The 15,215-nt window shown below is 52.5% G+C and overlaps 1 protein-coding gene across 1 annotated transcript in view; it reads right to left on the bottom strand.

The window, feature by feature from the left end:
* Window positions 1-14,072, bottom strand: part of Tmem132d (transmembrane protein 132D) — a 500,207-nt gene extending 486,135 nt beyond the window's left edge. The window contains exon 1 of the mRNA XM_027952047.2: window positions 13,994-14,072. Coding sequence (XP_027807848.2) covers window positions 13,994-14,072 — 79 coding nt within the window. The remainder of the gene's footprint in view (window positions 1-13,993) is intronic.
* Window positions 14,073-15,215: the final 1,143 nt, after the last annotated feature.

Genomic DNA, 15,215 nt, shown 5'->3' with positions numbered 1-15,215 from the left:
ATGGCCCAGCGTTTGCAAAACAGTTTGGCGGTTCTTCTAATGTGGAACGCACACTTCCCATATGACCCAGCAGTCTCCTCCCTAGGTATTTACCCACAAAGAAATAAAAACATATGCTCCCGCCAAACCCGTGCAGTGGCTTCCTCTGCAACAGCCGAAGCCATTCACGACTCCAGTGTCTCTCATCTGGCGAGTGGATGGACACACGCTGGGACTGCCTCATCCTGGAGTGCTGCTCAGCAATGAGGATGAACCAGGCTGCTGCATCCACCACCTGGAAGAGTGCCGACCGTGCGAGGCCAGATGAGAGCAGCCACCTCAACAGGCTGAGAACACGACACCATCCTCACAGCGTGCGGGAGAAGCGAGATGAAAGGAAGATGGGGAGACACTATGCTGGATGGAGGTGGCTATTGTTGTTTGAGTCACCTGACAGGAACAGCATAGAGGAGGAAAGGTTTGTTTGGGCTCATGGTTCTCCCGAGGCTCAGTCCATGGTCCATTGCCAACTCCATTGCTCTGGGCCCAGGATGAGGTGGATCGTGGCAGAAGGAAAAGCAGTATGTCAACAGGAAGCAGCAGGAGAGCCCTATCACCAGGGACAAAGTAGAAACCCCAAGGCACACCCCGACCAGTGACCACCTCCTCCAGCCACACCCTACCTGCCTCGGAACATTCTTGCATCGTCTCTCATGTGAGCTTTTGAGGGGCACCTCACATCTGAACCTTTTAACACACAGGGCAAGAGGAACCGGTGATGGAAATGCTCTGTATCTTGTTGCAACACAGTTACAAGAATATATAAAACTGTGGAACCCCTACAGCAAAAAGGTGACCTCACACTCTCCCCCGAACGCCTTCTCACGTGACTCTGTGGCAGCCGGAGCTCACAGCCTCTGCTGCAGTCCCACAAACAGGTGGCGTCCCTTGATGGCTGGGCTGCCACACTTCAGTCAGGAGCACATGGTTCAAAACCACTGATGCTCAAGGTGCCCTGGGCATCCCGAATCCATGGTTCACAGCTGTGTCATGGGCCGGGCAAGGTGGAAAGACTCCACAGGTGATCTGAATATGTAACCAAGGCTACGAACAGCTATCTTCCAATGTTATTTCCCCTGTACCTCTGAAAATGGAACTTTTTAAATAATGTACCCACTTGCACATTTTAAATGTGATTTCTAATATTTTTCATCATCTTTCAATAGTTGCTAAGGATAAAGTTTCTGGTGTATTGTAAATCTTGACATTTTAAAATTTAGCTGTTACATCACTCTTTTAAATGTATCTATTGGAATATAAATAACAGAATGGCTGACACCCACAACCATCCATTTATAAAATCCACAAGAAAGTCTTCATTAACAATCAGAAATGTTACTTGTTCTTTTTCTCCTGGAACTCCTCTTTCCCTTCCCCTTCTCTCACAGAACTTCGTCCTCACATAACGTGCTTTTAATCTGGAAAGTAACGTACTCGTCATGCTATTAAATCATCTTACAATATCTTCTGTGTGTTCACATGTTGAACTTCAACTTTTTGAAGTTTCCCCTCCCTGTGAGTCTCAGTATTCCCAAATTTCAAGTGGGCATGATTGCAATTGATTGCTACACAAAGAAAATGCAAAACAGCATCAATGTATCATGTTTGAATAAACAAATGTCTTTTTTTTTTTAAATAAAAACTACCTTTGTTGTAAACATACCTCCAAATGGGCCACAGGATAAAGTCTGCTTCCTCAAGGTCAGGAAACAGTGAGGGGTATCAGCTGGAAGAGGGGCGCCCTCTCACTTTAAAATCAAACAAGTGGTGTGTGCGTGAGAGGGAGAATGGACAGGTGGAAGTTGACCGGATGGGTTCTCTTCCAGACCCAGCACACAAAGGAATTCACAATTTGGAAATCAAGTGCCTTTAAAACCTCCCCCTCCACACACCCCTCAGAAAGTCTGCACCATCCCTCATTCTTCTCCCCAGGACCAGAGCGCGCTGATCTACACATAACAACAAAACAGCATGAACCACAATCAGGCCCTTCCTGGGAATCACAGGTAAGCCTCCCACAACAGGTGTATGTGACCCGGAAGGCCCGGCGGGTGTGCATGTCACCAGGCACAGGAAGGCAGTCCAAGAGAGTTACCCCTGGGCAGGACACCCACACTCGTCTGCTTTTCCCCACTTTTGAAGGAGCCCTGAGTACTGAGAAGTGTTCCTCTGCTACAGGAAGCACAGAGGCCCAAGCCTGGAGCCTGCGGTAACTACGGAGGGGACAGCGGCCACAGGAGCTACCTTGCAGACCTGCCCAGAGAAGGAGCAGTCGCTCGGATGCAGCCTGGGCGTGACATACCAGCCCCTGCCACTCACAACTCAAGAGAAGCAGGAAAGCCCACATTTTAATGACAATCTCCTGACTTCAGAATACAAGGCATTCACAGGGAAGACACGAAGGTATCTGCCGACCACGGTGCGCACCACCTGGAATGGCTGGTCAATGTCAGCAGAAGGCTGCGCCTCCAACTGTTCTTTTCTACTGACATGTCACTCCGCAGGTCCCCAGCCTTGCTGCTCATCTGTTTCACATCCTTTCAATTCACACGTTGTGCTTTTAAATTGAAAAAGAATAATAACGATAGTGTCCTTTTCCTATCCAAAAAAAAAAAAAAAAAAGATCTGTGTAACATATGCAAAACAATTCTGGGAAAATCACTGGCAGAGAGCAAAAACGTGACACTTGGCCCAGAGCACGGTGCTCGCTTTGTCCTTTCCAAGTTGAAGTGCCAGGCTATCTGTAACACCAGAATGTCTTAGACACTATATTTCTCACTATTCCGAAGTTACATTTTTCTGAACCACAGGCAAAAATCAGCTCCCCAGTGTGCACCGCCTAATTAAGGACATCAAGCAAGACACTGTATTGGAAGCAGACGTGCAGAACTGGGAGCGATAAGGCAGGACTCATTTGCAGGCTGCTTTTACACCACCACACATCAAAACCACAGGCTTTCCCTCCTATGGTTGACGCCACTCCCCTGAAAATATAAATAACATGATGTAAGCAGCTCGCTCTCCCCTTCCATACAGTTCTCAGCAGTTCCACGGATCTTACATTTCAAAATATTGAAGGCTTGTAAAACAAGTGATTGTGTGTGTTGATGCTTGCTTTTAACAGCACATAATGCAAATATTTATTCACAACAGTAATCTCCATTGTGCATAGTTTTCACATCTAATTAAGGACTCTGAAAAATTACCATCATTGGAAACAAAAGCTTACATTACATTTAAATGAGCATCAAAGGATGGAGGAGCTTCTCCAAGAGGGGGAATTGCCACACTGGAATCACCCTGAGGCAGCCACGTGGCGTTCCCTTGAAGGCTGAAAATCAGGGGAAGTTTGAGTATCTGGGTCTTTGGCTCAACATTGCAGCAGCCTTGAGAGAGGGACACCCTGCTTGGCTAATCAGACAGCATCTATTGCCCCTCTGTCCACGGCACCACACCAAAATGCCCATAGAGGCCCCTCCCCACATCCACACGAGTGACCTGCGTGGTGTCCCATGCCAGGCTCCCATCAGTGCCTGTCCTTTCCAGTGACCTTCTTGGACTGAAGGAGCCAGGGTCTGATGTGCAGGCTTCTCTGGAGGCCAGGGCTCTCCACCTGCAGTAGCCATTGCAAGTCAGAGCACATGACCAACGTAAGGTGGCAGACGAGCCTGAGGTCATGTGTACTGTCCACGCCTCAGTTTCCCCCACCTAATGGTGACCTTGTCAGGGAGGAGCTGAATACGTACGTCTGAGCCCCGAGACTAACTCACTGTGTTCACAACAGGTGCATAAACAGAGGAACTCTCTTAGTTACCTGTGACTTCCTCTGTGAAGATGAAAAACTAGAACTAAGTAGGTCCTGGGGCTGAGCCTGACTGTTTTATGGATGTATCCAAGCATCAGGGCCTCTCGGGTTCTGAGAACGTCACACAAGGTCCCAGGGAAGAGCCTCCATTCCAAGTTAAAACACACACCTGTTGCTTTGATTCCGCTCCACCACAATGACACCGATCGGCACGTCCCAGAGGCAGGGTCACCTTCCCAGCTCACCAACCTGCATTTCCTACTGCACCTGCAGTGCATTCTTTGATCCTATCAAGCCTCAAAGCCCAGCCTGCTCTCCGCACTGCCTGCCCACTAACGCTCCCACGTGGTCAGCTCGCTGAGCGCTCCTTGAGAGGAACTCCGGTTTCCCTCCCGTCCTTCGAACCCTCACCCTTCGCGAACCTTTGTCAGGCCCAGGGACCACACTTTGGGTGAACCAGTTTCAGGACGTGGGAGCATCAGAGAGCAGCCACCTCCACTGGAGGACGCTGAGGGGCTAGAGGAGGCGAGGGAGGTGAGTGGTTTCTCTCCACCTCCCCTCATTTCAAAATAATTTGAAGTAGCTTGAAAACAATAAATGCAGTGGGATACAACGAACAGAGCAGGAAGCAGATGGGAGGGAGAACAGGGGCAGGAAAACACGGAGCCAAGGCCAAAGCCTGCTCACGAGAAGCGCCCGAACGCCTTCACCCAGCCCGCGGCCAGGAGGGCAAAGGCCGGCACAGGGCCACCTGGAAGCAGCCCTCCCAGGGTGAGGTGGAAGCGGCTTCTCAGGACAGACAGAGTTTCCCAGGTTCTAAGGCCTAAGAAATCTCCCTCAGTTCACACTGAAAGGAAAAGCTGTGCTTTTAATACAGTTCTTAAACGTCCCCACAAATGTTTGCTGAATGCCTCTCAGTGTGCTCAGACCTCAGACCAAGCCGAATTCAATCTAAAGAGCTGTTCGAGGCTCTGTGAGTTTGACATGAGTGACCGGCAGCTGGGTGATGGTGCTCCCTCCCTCCTGGCCCATCTTCCTCTGCTGCCTCCTCCTCCTCCCGTCCTTCCCTTCCTCCTCCTCCCTTCACCCTCCTCCTCTCCTCCTCCTGTCCTTCCCTCCTCCTCTCCCCTCCACCCTCCTCCTCTCCTCCTCCTGTCCTCCCCTCCTCCTCCTCCCTTCATCCTTCTCCTCCTCCTTTCATCCTACTCCTCTCCTCCTCCTGTCCTCCCCTCCTCCTCCTGTCCTCTCCTCTTCCTCCTCCCTTCACCCTCCTCCTCTCCTCCTCCTGTCCTCCCCTCCTCCTCCTCCCTTCATCCTTCTCCTCCTCCCTTCATCCTACTCCTCTCCTCCTCCTGTCCTCCCCTCCTCCTCCCTTCATCATCCTCCCCTCCTCCTCCTCCCTTCACCCTCCTCCTCTCCTCCTCCTGTCCTCCCCTCCTCCTCTCCCCTCCACCCTCCTCCTCTCCTCCTCCTTTCCTCCCCTCCTCCTCCTCCCTTCATCCTTCTCCTCCTCCCTTCATCCTACTCCTCTCCTCCTCCTGTCCTCCCCTCCTCCTCCTGTCCTCCCCCTCCTCCTCCCTTCATCATCCTCCCGTCCTCCTCCTGTCCTCCCCCCTCCTCCTCCCTTCATCATCCTCCTCTCCTCCTCCTGTCCTCCCCCTCCTCCTCCTCTCTTCCCTTCATCCTCCTCCTCTCTTCCCTTCATCCTCCTCCTCTCTTCCTCTTTTCCCTTTCCTCCTCCTTTCTTCTTCCTCCTCCTCTTCTCTTCCTCATCCTCCCCTCCCTTCCTCCTCCTCCTCCTCCTCCTCCTCCTCCTTCCTACCTCCTTCTCCTCTCCTCCTCCTCTCTTCCCCTCCTCCTCTTTTCCTCCCTTCCTCCTCCTCCTCCTCCCTTCCTCCTCCTCTCCTCCTCCTCCTGTGTTCTCTTTCCTGCCTACATTTGTGGGCAATCCACAACTTCCGACACTGCCCTGTGCCATTGTATCATTTGGATGAAATTTTCCCCATGGAGCAAATGAACAGTTTAATGAAAACACAAAACTGATGCTCTCGCTTGTTCTCAGGCTCCAGCCCCACCCACTTCCCTCTCTGGAAGCCAAAGCCGCCCTTGGGCCTGGGGTGTCCCAGGGCCCAGAACACTGGGGCCTGGGGCTCCCACTCCCCTCATCCTTAGACCCTGCTGCTCACCCTACAGAAGGTCTTGCAGCCTCTGCTTGACATTCAACACTATGTGAGTGTTAAGACTTCTGATCTGTTTTCATACAACTGTGCTCTAAAAACAAAGATACCCTCCTGTTGGCGTGGGCTCCCACCCAAGGCCTGTGCCTCCATGACTCCCTCTGAGTGCAAGGGCTGTGCTCCAGCTGTATGAGTGCTCCAGGAGGGCACCAGAAGCCTGCCTGAAGCAGACAAGCCAAAGTACAGCTGTTCTGAGGGAGAGGCATTCCCGGAGGGTCCTGCTTCTCCATGGGGTGCACCTCTGGTGCTCTGCCCAGGTCTTCTCTGCCTACCCTCTGAAGCTGCAGACACAGGGCCAGTCCTTCCTTAGAGCGGCCTCCTGCAGGTCAAAGCAGCCACTCTTTCTCCAAGTCAGATTCTCGGAGCTTCTTCAACCTGCTTCGTATCAGAGCTAAACTGCCCTCGCTCCTCACTCCGGCACTGCCAGCCATGGCCAGGACCTGAGCCCAGGCTCACCCACAGCTCCAACCTTGGTCCTGCGGGTTACAATCCTGCCCCAGAGCACCTCAGACCCAAAGGCTCATCTGGGAGGGGCTGGGAAGAGACCCAGGAGGGTCTCGAGGGTGACCATCTGCCAGCGCGCAAGCTCCATAGCCCAGCTGGGCACGGTGCCCCCAGCATGTCTCAAGCCGGGCACAGTGCCACCAACATGTCTCAAGATCACTGGGGTGAGCACAGATCTTGGGCTCCAACATCAGTGGGCACGATACACATCTCTCCATTTTTACGTAACAGACTGTATTTCTATTTTCACGCGTCCAGTCGCAGAGGGAAGGCTCTGGGGAGACCATGCCCCAGCAAGTCCAGGGACGGGGTCTCAGTTCTCAGAGGGCCACCACACTGAGGAGCCTGCTGGTTCCCTCGGCCATGAAAGCATCTGGGGCTCCGAGCGCGCACTGGAGCCCCTGCCCGTCACCTCCTATACACATGTCCCCTGCCTCTTCCCGGGTGACGCCGGTGGGCTTCTTCCAAGTGTGTCTGGGGAATGGATCTAATACCTCTCGACCTCCCTATTCGTCATGAAGGGACACAGAGCAGCCCAAAGCACCCCCATTCTCCCTTCTAGAGGCTCCACCCCCATACCCATCCCCAGAAAGAAGAGAGGGGCCAAGGAAGCCCATGAACATGCCATTCCAAGTCCTGCTCTGGGCTCTGGGCAGCTTCTGAAGTCAGCATTCTGATGCTCATGTCCTGTGCTTCCACCGCAGTGACAGGCAGTGGCTGTCACCTGGTGCATGTGCCTAGAGAGAAGGCTTACAGGGACACAAGGTGGGGGCAAGTAAGGTAACATGGGCAGGCGGGGGCAAGAGCAATGTCCCAAAAGGTGTCACATACCCGCTGAAGCCCCTCTAGCTAGGACAACTTCTGGGCTCCCCCCTCCACCACCCACACAGCTGTCCTGGTCCATGATTTCAGCAGAAATGAGGAGCAGTGAAATCTAACTGACCGCTGCCTCGAGGAGGAAGTGCCGAGAGTCCCATCAACACAAGAACTTAATGCCACTCTCATGAAAAAATAATGCCGCCAAGAACTCCCTGCAACCGCTTGTCCTCGCAAATGGACGCCCAAGTCTCTTTCCATTTATATACTTGAGATGGAGACAGGCAGGCAGAGAGGGGCGGAGTGGATAATTAAATCCTCTTTCCAAGATGGTCTTTACCTCCGCCGCTCTCACCCCCCGTGTTCTGAAAACACACTCTGGAATCTCATCGCCCACATCTGCCACGGTGTCTGTATTCAGTCCCAGGACCTTCCTCCAGGCTGACCCTCAGCTTCTGGGCAGCAGGGGGCAGAGCCCGGGCATTATGGGCACATGAACGGACCCCGCACGCCAGCCTTCAAGACGCCTGGTGTCTCGCTGCTGGATCCTCCCTTATTTCTTGCTACAGCAGATTTTTGAAATGACAAAGTCACATAAAAATATTCTGAGTCCTTGGCCTCATTTCACAACAACTCCAAGCTGGTTTCCCTTCTCTCGCTGGAACCCCCACAGTCTTCTTCCCATAAGTCCCTCAGGCTGGCCGTCTGGCATCAAGAGCCGAGCTCCATGTGTTCACAGGACCCGCGTTCTCCTCTGCAAGTCGGAGTCACAACTTCCCTGTCTTCACTCGCCACCTTCCCCCCGCCTCCTTCACGATTTCCCAGTGGCCACCGAGGAGCCAGCTCCTCTTTTACTCCTGGGGGCCACCTCTTGTCTTGAGCTGCCCAAGACCCCTGAGTGTCAGTGAAGTGTGTGGATAAATATACCCACGAGCTGCCGTTCATCAGGCACATCTGCAAATCCTTCAAGTGGCCTGGCCCAGGAGACCCCAAACACATCCCACACTGTCAGGTGAACGCACAGCATCCCTGGAATTAAAATCTATATTTTAGTCCCTTTCAGGTGTTAGTCCAGTTCCTGCTGAGAAAATCAAACAGGAAATCTGCAGACCCACTGGCCCACCCATACTGAGTGTCTCCACCACTGGGCTCTGAGCGGACTCTAAGTGGGAGACCCATCTTCTCCACCCTGAGCAGGCCGGGCTCCATGGGCTCCTGCCTGGCAAATGGGTACCCTTAGATATGACACCATCGCCACTGTGCACAGCCTGGCTGACAGGTGAGTTGTGGTGCCCGGGCTCAGCCTCCACCCTCCTCAGGTCTTGGACGAGGTACGCAGTTTCTCTGAGCCTCAACCTTGCTGTCCCACTGGTTTATCTGCACACTCAAAAAAACTCATCTGCATAAATCTCTCCGCACAGTGCCTGACATGCAATAACCACTCAAAAAATTAGCTGTTATTATCATGGAGCAAATCATCTCCTGCCGCACTTGGAATTACGGGAAAAGACAGCATTAGGCCATTTTCCTGTCAGGCAGACATTCTTCAGGCAATATGTTACACTCTTAAGCACACTTAAATTTTTTATTGTACCTTTGCAATGTCCAAAGTGCTATGCTAAATAGGAAGAATCAAAGATAGGAAGGAAAATAAACATTGGTTGCCTCGAGGTGAACTGGAAATTTTGGAGAACATTTACAAAGTAGTTTGAAAATGTTACCCCTGGGGATGGCTGGAAAATGCCCCTTACCTCCACAGGACGCTCTCACGTGAGTCACAGGAAACCGTGAGTGTCCCTGACCTTGTTTGGAAGTGAAAATTAGGACTAACTGAAGAAGGGACTAACTGGACAAGGGGACTGCCCAATGGTGTGGATTGGTTCTAACTGCAATCCACCCAGCCTCCCCAAAGGCCAGAGAAGACGCAGGCACAGCGGCACTCAGAGGGGCAGGGAGACCGCAGAGCAGCCCTGCAGGTGGACTGAGTGGCCACAAGCCAAGGAATGCTGGCAGCTGCCAGATCTGCAGGAGGCAGGAAAGATCCCCCTCCCACAGATGACTTGGGCTCAGCCCAGTGTAGGGAAGTGGGATGACTGGCCTCCAGAACTTGTGTTGTTTTAAGTCCTCGTGTCTGTGGCCATTTGCCGTAGCAGCATGGGAAACTTATATACCCTCTGATTTAAAGTCACTCTGTCCTGCTTCTATTACTTAACACAGACCTAGCTGCTCACAAAGCCCATGAAGCGGTGACCACCACATTTATCATCTAGCTGGACAATTCTAAGGAAGCAGTGGGTGCTGACCCCTGTCCACCCCATCTGTCAGGCCACCTCTGGTCCTCTCCCTCACGCAACAGCATCCCCCCCCAACTCCTTCAGCCCAGCCACCCTGGCCACCTTCAGCCCGGACAGGCACCTGTTCTCATCCTCTTTGTATATCCCCCACTGACCCCTGCACCTCCCTCTCCCTGTCCTCCAGGTAATGCCCGTCTTTCCCTGATGCTCCAGTCAAACACTGGCAGTCCTGCCTCCAGAGACGCTCTGCCACTCTAAGCACACAGCACAGGGGTCAGCACACCTCTCCTCTCTTGTGCACATGGCATTTTTCTGTCTCCTCCACAGACTGCAAGCTGTGTGAGGGCGGTAACCATACCTGTTTGGATTTTCTCCTCATTACTATATTCTCTGTGCTCAGCACAGCATAGGGGCACATTGTGGTCAGAAGGGAGGGGTCATTATAAAATAGCAAAGGGAGACAGAACCAGAAGAGAAAAGGAAGAGGGGACTGCTGAACATGGAACCACCCAGGTTTGTGCTTACAACTTACAACAGTGGAGCAATGACTTGTGGCACTTTGAAATCCAGACAATTGACTATGTGGAGCTTCCCCAGCCGGTGAGGCCCTGGACAGCCTGACCCCATGTCTTCAAAATACCTGAAGGTAATTTCTGCCTTTTCTGTGGTCTCTGAAAACACACAACCTTCCATACTGGATGGATGGATGGATGGATGGATGGATGGATGGATGGATGGATGGATGAGTAGGTGGATGGATGAATGGATGGATGGATGGATGGATGGATGGATGGATGGAGGAATGGATGAGTGGGTGGGTGGGTGGATGGATGAATGTATGGATGAGTGGGTAGGTGGATAGATGGATGGATAGGTGGGTGGGTGAGTGAGTGGATGGATGGATGAATGGATGGGTGGGTGGGTAGATAGATGGATGAATGGATGAGTTGGTGGGTGGGTGGATGGATGGGTGGATGGATGGATGGATGGGTGAGTGGGTGGGTGGGTGGGTGGGTGGATGGATGGATGAGTGGGTAGGTGGATGGATGGATGAATGGGTGGGTGGGTAGGTAGATGAGTATATGGATGGATAGATGAGAAGATGGATATATGACTCATAAATGATGAATTGGAAATACAGGCAATGTAAGATTCTACAATAATATATTTTTGGAATATTTGTTTTGTTTATTCATTTTTTCCTTGGGTCTTGAAAATAGAACTCAATTAAACATCTCAAACTTGGAATTCTTCATTTCTGTGATATAAGTACTTTCAATAAGTGATATTTTTAACTCCTTAATTCACAAAAGCAGAATTTAGCGGTCTCTCCATTCCCCAGCCTTTTAATTTTGACAGGGTATGAATGTGAGCAATGAAGTTGCACATATGTGCATGTGCACGTGCACACGCACACTTTCAAACACACACACACACACACACACACACACACACTTCCTCCTAGTATTTTTTGCTGCCCTAAAAAGTCCTGAATCCTAGTAAAGGTGCCACTATAAACTGAAGCTCTCTCTGTCCCCTCTCTGTGGGAGAATTATGCAAGTGGACCCAGGAGAGAAGCTCTGTGCGTGGAAGCCCTGGGCACAGGATGAGAAGTCCCTGCCCAGGAGGCCTGGGACAGGTGCCACAACTTCTTTCCCTGATTGCAGGTCCCTGAGCTTCTGCTTGTCACTAGAATTTGGCTGAGAAGGGTGCATGCAAGGAAGATGGCCACAGCAGCCTAAGGTGACGACCTTCCTGCTCTGTGTCTAAAAACCACCTTGCTCTCTGCTCATCTCCATCTTCCCACTGAACCTTCTTCTTAGTTCACCCTCCTGTCACCTGCCTCCACCCAGGAAGCCCACAGAGAAGCACTAAGCATCTGCCACCTGCACATCCGAGATCTACAGTAACTCCCAACACCAACCAGCACTTGAAGTGAGACGCAAGCTCCCAGCAACTTAATCAACGGCTGTTCTCCACATGAGTTTGGGGCCACGTGACAAGGGGTTGGTAAAACTTTTTTTTTCATACCACTGCTCCTAGGTCCCAAGGAGACAGACGTACAAGAAATGACGTTTTATCTGTATTTGTATTTTTAAAACAGCTAGATGAGGGTAGGTTTGCTCTATGACTAATCATTTTCTGCTCATGGAATTTAAGCAGGCATCAAGTCCAAGGGTGCTAGCCTGGTGTCCAAACGCACACTCTGTTTTACTCAAGAATTCTTATTTGGAATGCACAGAGACACTGGGGTAAAACTGGCATCATGCAGGAGCATGTATTTAATAACTGCCAACAGCAATCCCTACTTTTCACCCAGTGCCAGATGAATTAGGTATTTTAGAGTGTGTGCATTTACTTCTGACTAGAACCCTGTTAAATATGGCCAACACTTGATTTCAGGCTGGTCAGAGCTCTCAAGTGGCCACAGAATCTCAGAGGGGAAGGAATCTGAACGTGCTGGGGAAGGACTGGCCTACCCTGGTTTGATGAGCCATGCCTGCACCGTGAAGTTCCACGTTACCCAATTTCACAATATTAACTTGCCCGTGTTCTCTGGCACCGTGTACATGATCACTGAATTCCTACCATGTGCTTGGCTGCGCTGAGCACAGTGGGAAGTCCCCATACAACCGAGTCACTCTTGAACTGTCTGGCTGAGTTGAGTTCTCTACAATCAACAGACGGAAGTTGTCATCTGCTGCGTTTATACTGTCACCCAGAAGCTGATTTCTGGCCATTTAGAAAAAAGGCTTCCACGTTAACAGAAAATCACTTGGGGAAGTTTTCAGCGCTTCCACTTGGAAAAGTTCAGATGTATCCAGGAAATTCAGCTCTCTCACACTGCCTGGTCTAATCGATCTGTAAGGGAACTGCGTAACAACACAGCTGACAGGTCATCTTTGCAAAGCTACCCTGTGCCTTTCTTCACAAAACCTTGTTACTGCAGCATGAAAGCAGAGACACCTATTCTTATTATAAAACCCAGTGACCACCAGTAAAGAACTTGCCTCCTGGCCATTCTTGCCAGCCAAGCTGTGGCGTGGGGAGGGGTATTTTAAGCCTCATGTCAGCCTGGATTGGATTCATGGAATTCACCAACCTCTCCTCTAGTTTCCTGTGTACAGCATAACTCTCACCAGCTCTGGTCATCGGGATTGTTCTAACACATAATTGAGAGACCCGAGTCCATTTCAGCTGCACTTGAGAAGACAGTGGAGTGGATGAACATAAGATGTTCTTTCTTAATGGGAGCAGCACAAAAGCCCAGTGGGTGAACTGTCTAGATCTACCTGATCCAAAGCCACAGAGCCTCCTGATACTGGGAAAACCCAGGGAACAGAAAATTCATGTAATTGAAACACTCAATGTGTGGTAACTGACTCTGAAGTTTCTAAGAGAGATCTCACCCAGAAAATAATCATAGAAAAACATGTTTACAGGGTTTTTTCAGATCACACTTTAGACTGCTAAATATCTCCACTTTCTCCCAATATGTGCCTCTGTAGGAAAGGGGCACTTGAAGGGGCAAACCTCACACAGACAGAGTCCCAATCAATAAGAGAAAAAATTGCTGGTCCTCTCTACAATCTGCTCTGAGTATCAAACAATTTCTCTGCAAACAATTAAGGTCCCAAGGTTTCAAACTCACAGTCAGGGATGCCGAGAGCCGAGAGAAATGGATGGGTCAGGCCCTGCTGGGAACTGGGGTCCCAGGTTGCAGTTAACCTCTCCCCGGATGCTGCTCCCCAGGCACCCCAGGAAGGTGCCTGTGGGGACCTGGTGCTGAAACCTCTGTGTGGACTGGGCAGAGGAACTCCAGACCCTTTCTTCAGAGCTGACCTAAGCCCTATTTTTAGCAGCCTCAGGTGTACTAAATGGAATTCCCACATGATAAGACTTGTCCAAAATTATTTCTAAACAGGTGCCAGCAGAGAAGTCAACTCCAAATCCCAGGATCTTCCAGGTCATTTCAGTTCCCCTTTCCTGTCCTGTTGTCAGCACTCTGGCAGCCACCTTCTCTATCAAGGGCCTTACAACCCCCTGTCTTACTGTCCTCTGGCAACAACCTTCAATTCCCTCGGGTTCCTTTGCAGTCTCCCCCATGGTATCCTAGCCAAGTCCTCCAGGGGAAGGACCTGCAGCCGAGGGGCCGCTGAGCATGTCCCCTGCCACATGCCTGCACACACACACCTGCGCATATCCACGCCCTCACTCCCTGCCGCCCACAGCCCCGCACTCTCCCACATGCACTCCAGGCAAAGTTAGTCCCGGGCCCAAGGTGGCGGGGTCCTCACCTTTGGAGAAAAGGGCGGTCAGGCTGATGAGCACGGGGGACCAAAGGTGCCACAGCATTCCCATCTCACTGGGGCACATCCTGGAGCCCCGGAATGAAGATTTTCAGCTTCCCTGACACCGTCTAGGTAAGAACAGACGTCGCCAAACCCCTGGAGGACCGGAGCTGGGCTGGATGGCGAAGCGCAGGCGGCTAGGGTCTGGAGCAGCCCCGGCGCCCTGCGCCCTCCTCCTGATTGTCCATCTCTTGGCCGGGAGGCGACCACCGCGCGGGCTCTGGAGTTGCTCTCCGGAGTCCAACACCCGCAGGAAGCCCCACCCCCTCTTTCACCCCCACCGGGATTTTTTTTTTTTTTAATGTTTAATCCACGAGGGGTTTTTCCTTTCCTGTTTACCCAAGTGAAGAGGGGCTGCCGGTGGCCCAGGCAGGGCGCCTCCCGGCGCAGGGCTGGCAGCGGACCGGCTGGTGGCCCCAAGCTGGCTAGTGGCCGCGGGGGCGGTGGTCCCGGCAGCGGGGCTGAAGAGCCCTGGGTTCAGGCAGAAGAGGCACGGAGGCCCCGGGGCGGGTGGCCCTGTGCGCGGGGCGGCTGGGGGCGCCCTGGCACGCAGCCCCCATCCTGGGCGGCCGCCGCGCCCCGGGGCTCGTGCTGGCGCGCCCTCGCGCCCAAAGTTTGGTGGGTGCAGCTGCCCCCGAGCCGCCCCTCGGCCCGGCAGCCGCCCCGCCGGGCCCGGGCTTGCGGGGCTCTACGCGCGCCGAGCGCACGGCCGACTCTGCAGACGCGCGGCTCCAGCCGGCGACCGGGGGAGGCGCGCCAGATGTGTGCGGAGGAGGAACCGCTGGCTCGGGGACGCGGCTGTGCTCCGCAGCTGCCGCCCGCCAGCAGGCGCGGTAGCCCCGCTCCACAAAGACTGCATCCGGAGCGCTGGCGATCGCGACAGTGCCCGGTACGTGTTGGGGGTTTTGCCTTAAAAATTTGTCTTTTTTTTAAAAAGCCCCACCCTTTCAGAGTGACAGCTGTGAGCCCCAATCCGCAAAGTAAGTCCCACCTCCCGTGGTCCCCGCCCCCGCCCTCTGTAGCCCTCGCTGCGTGTGCAAACAGGAGAGGGTTGTTGGGAGGTGGTGGACACCCCGCGGAAGCCAAGGAGAGAGCCGCCCCCTCCTCAATGCAGGTTCTAGAAGGTCCATGGCTCAGCTTCTTCCCAGAACCTGAGGTTACCAGAAGG

This window comes from Marmota flaviventris, chromosome 1, assembly GCF_047511675.1.
Source record: "Marmota flaviventris isolate mMarFla1 chromosome 1, mMarFla1.hap1, whole genome shotgun sequence".
Lineage (NCBI taxonomy): Eukaryota > Metazoa > Chordata > Mammalia > Rodentia > Sciuridae > Marmota > Marmota flaviventris.
This window is presented reverse-complemented; position numbering and strand designations above follow the sequence as displayed.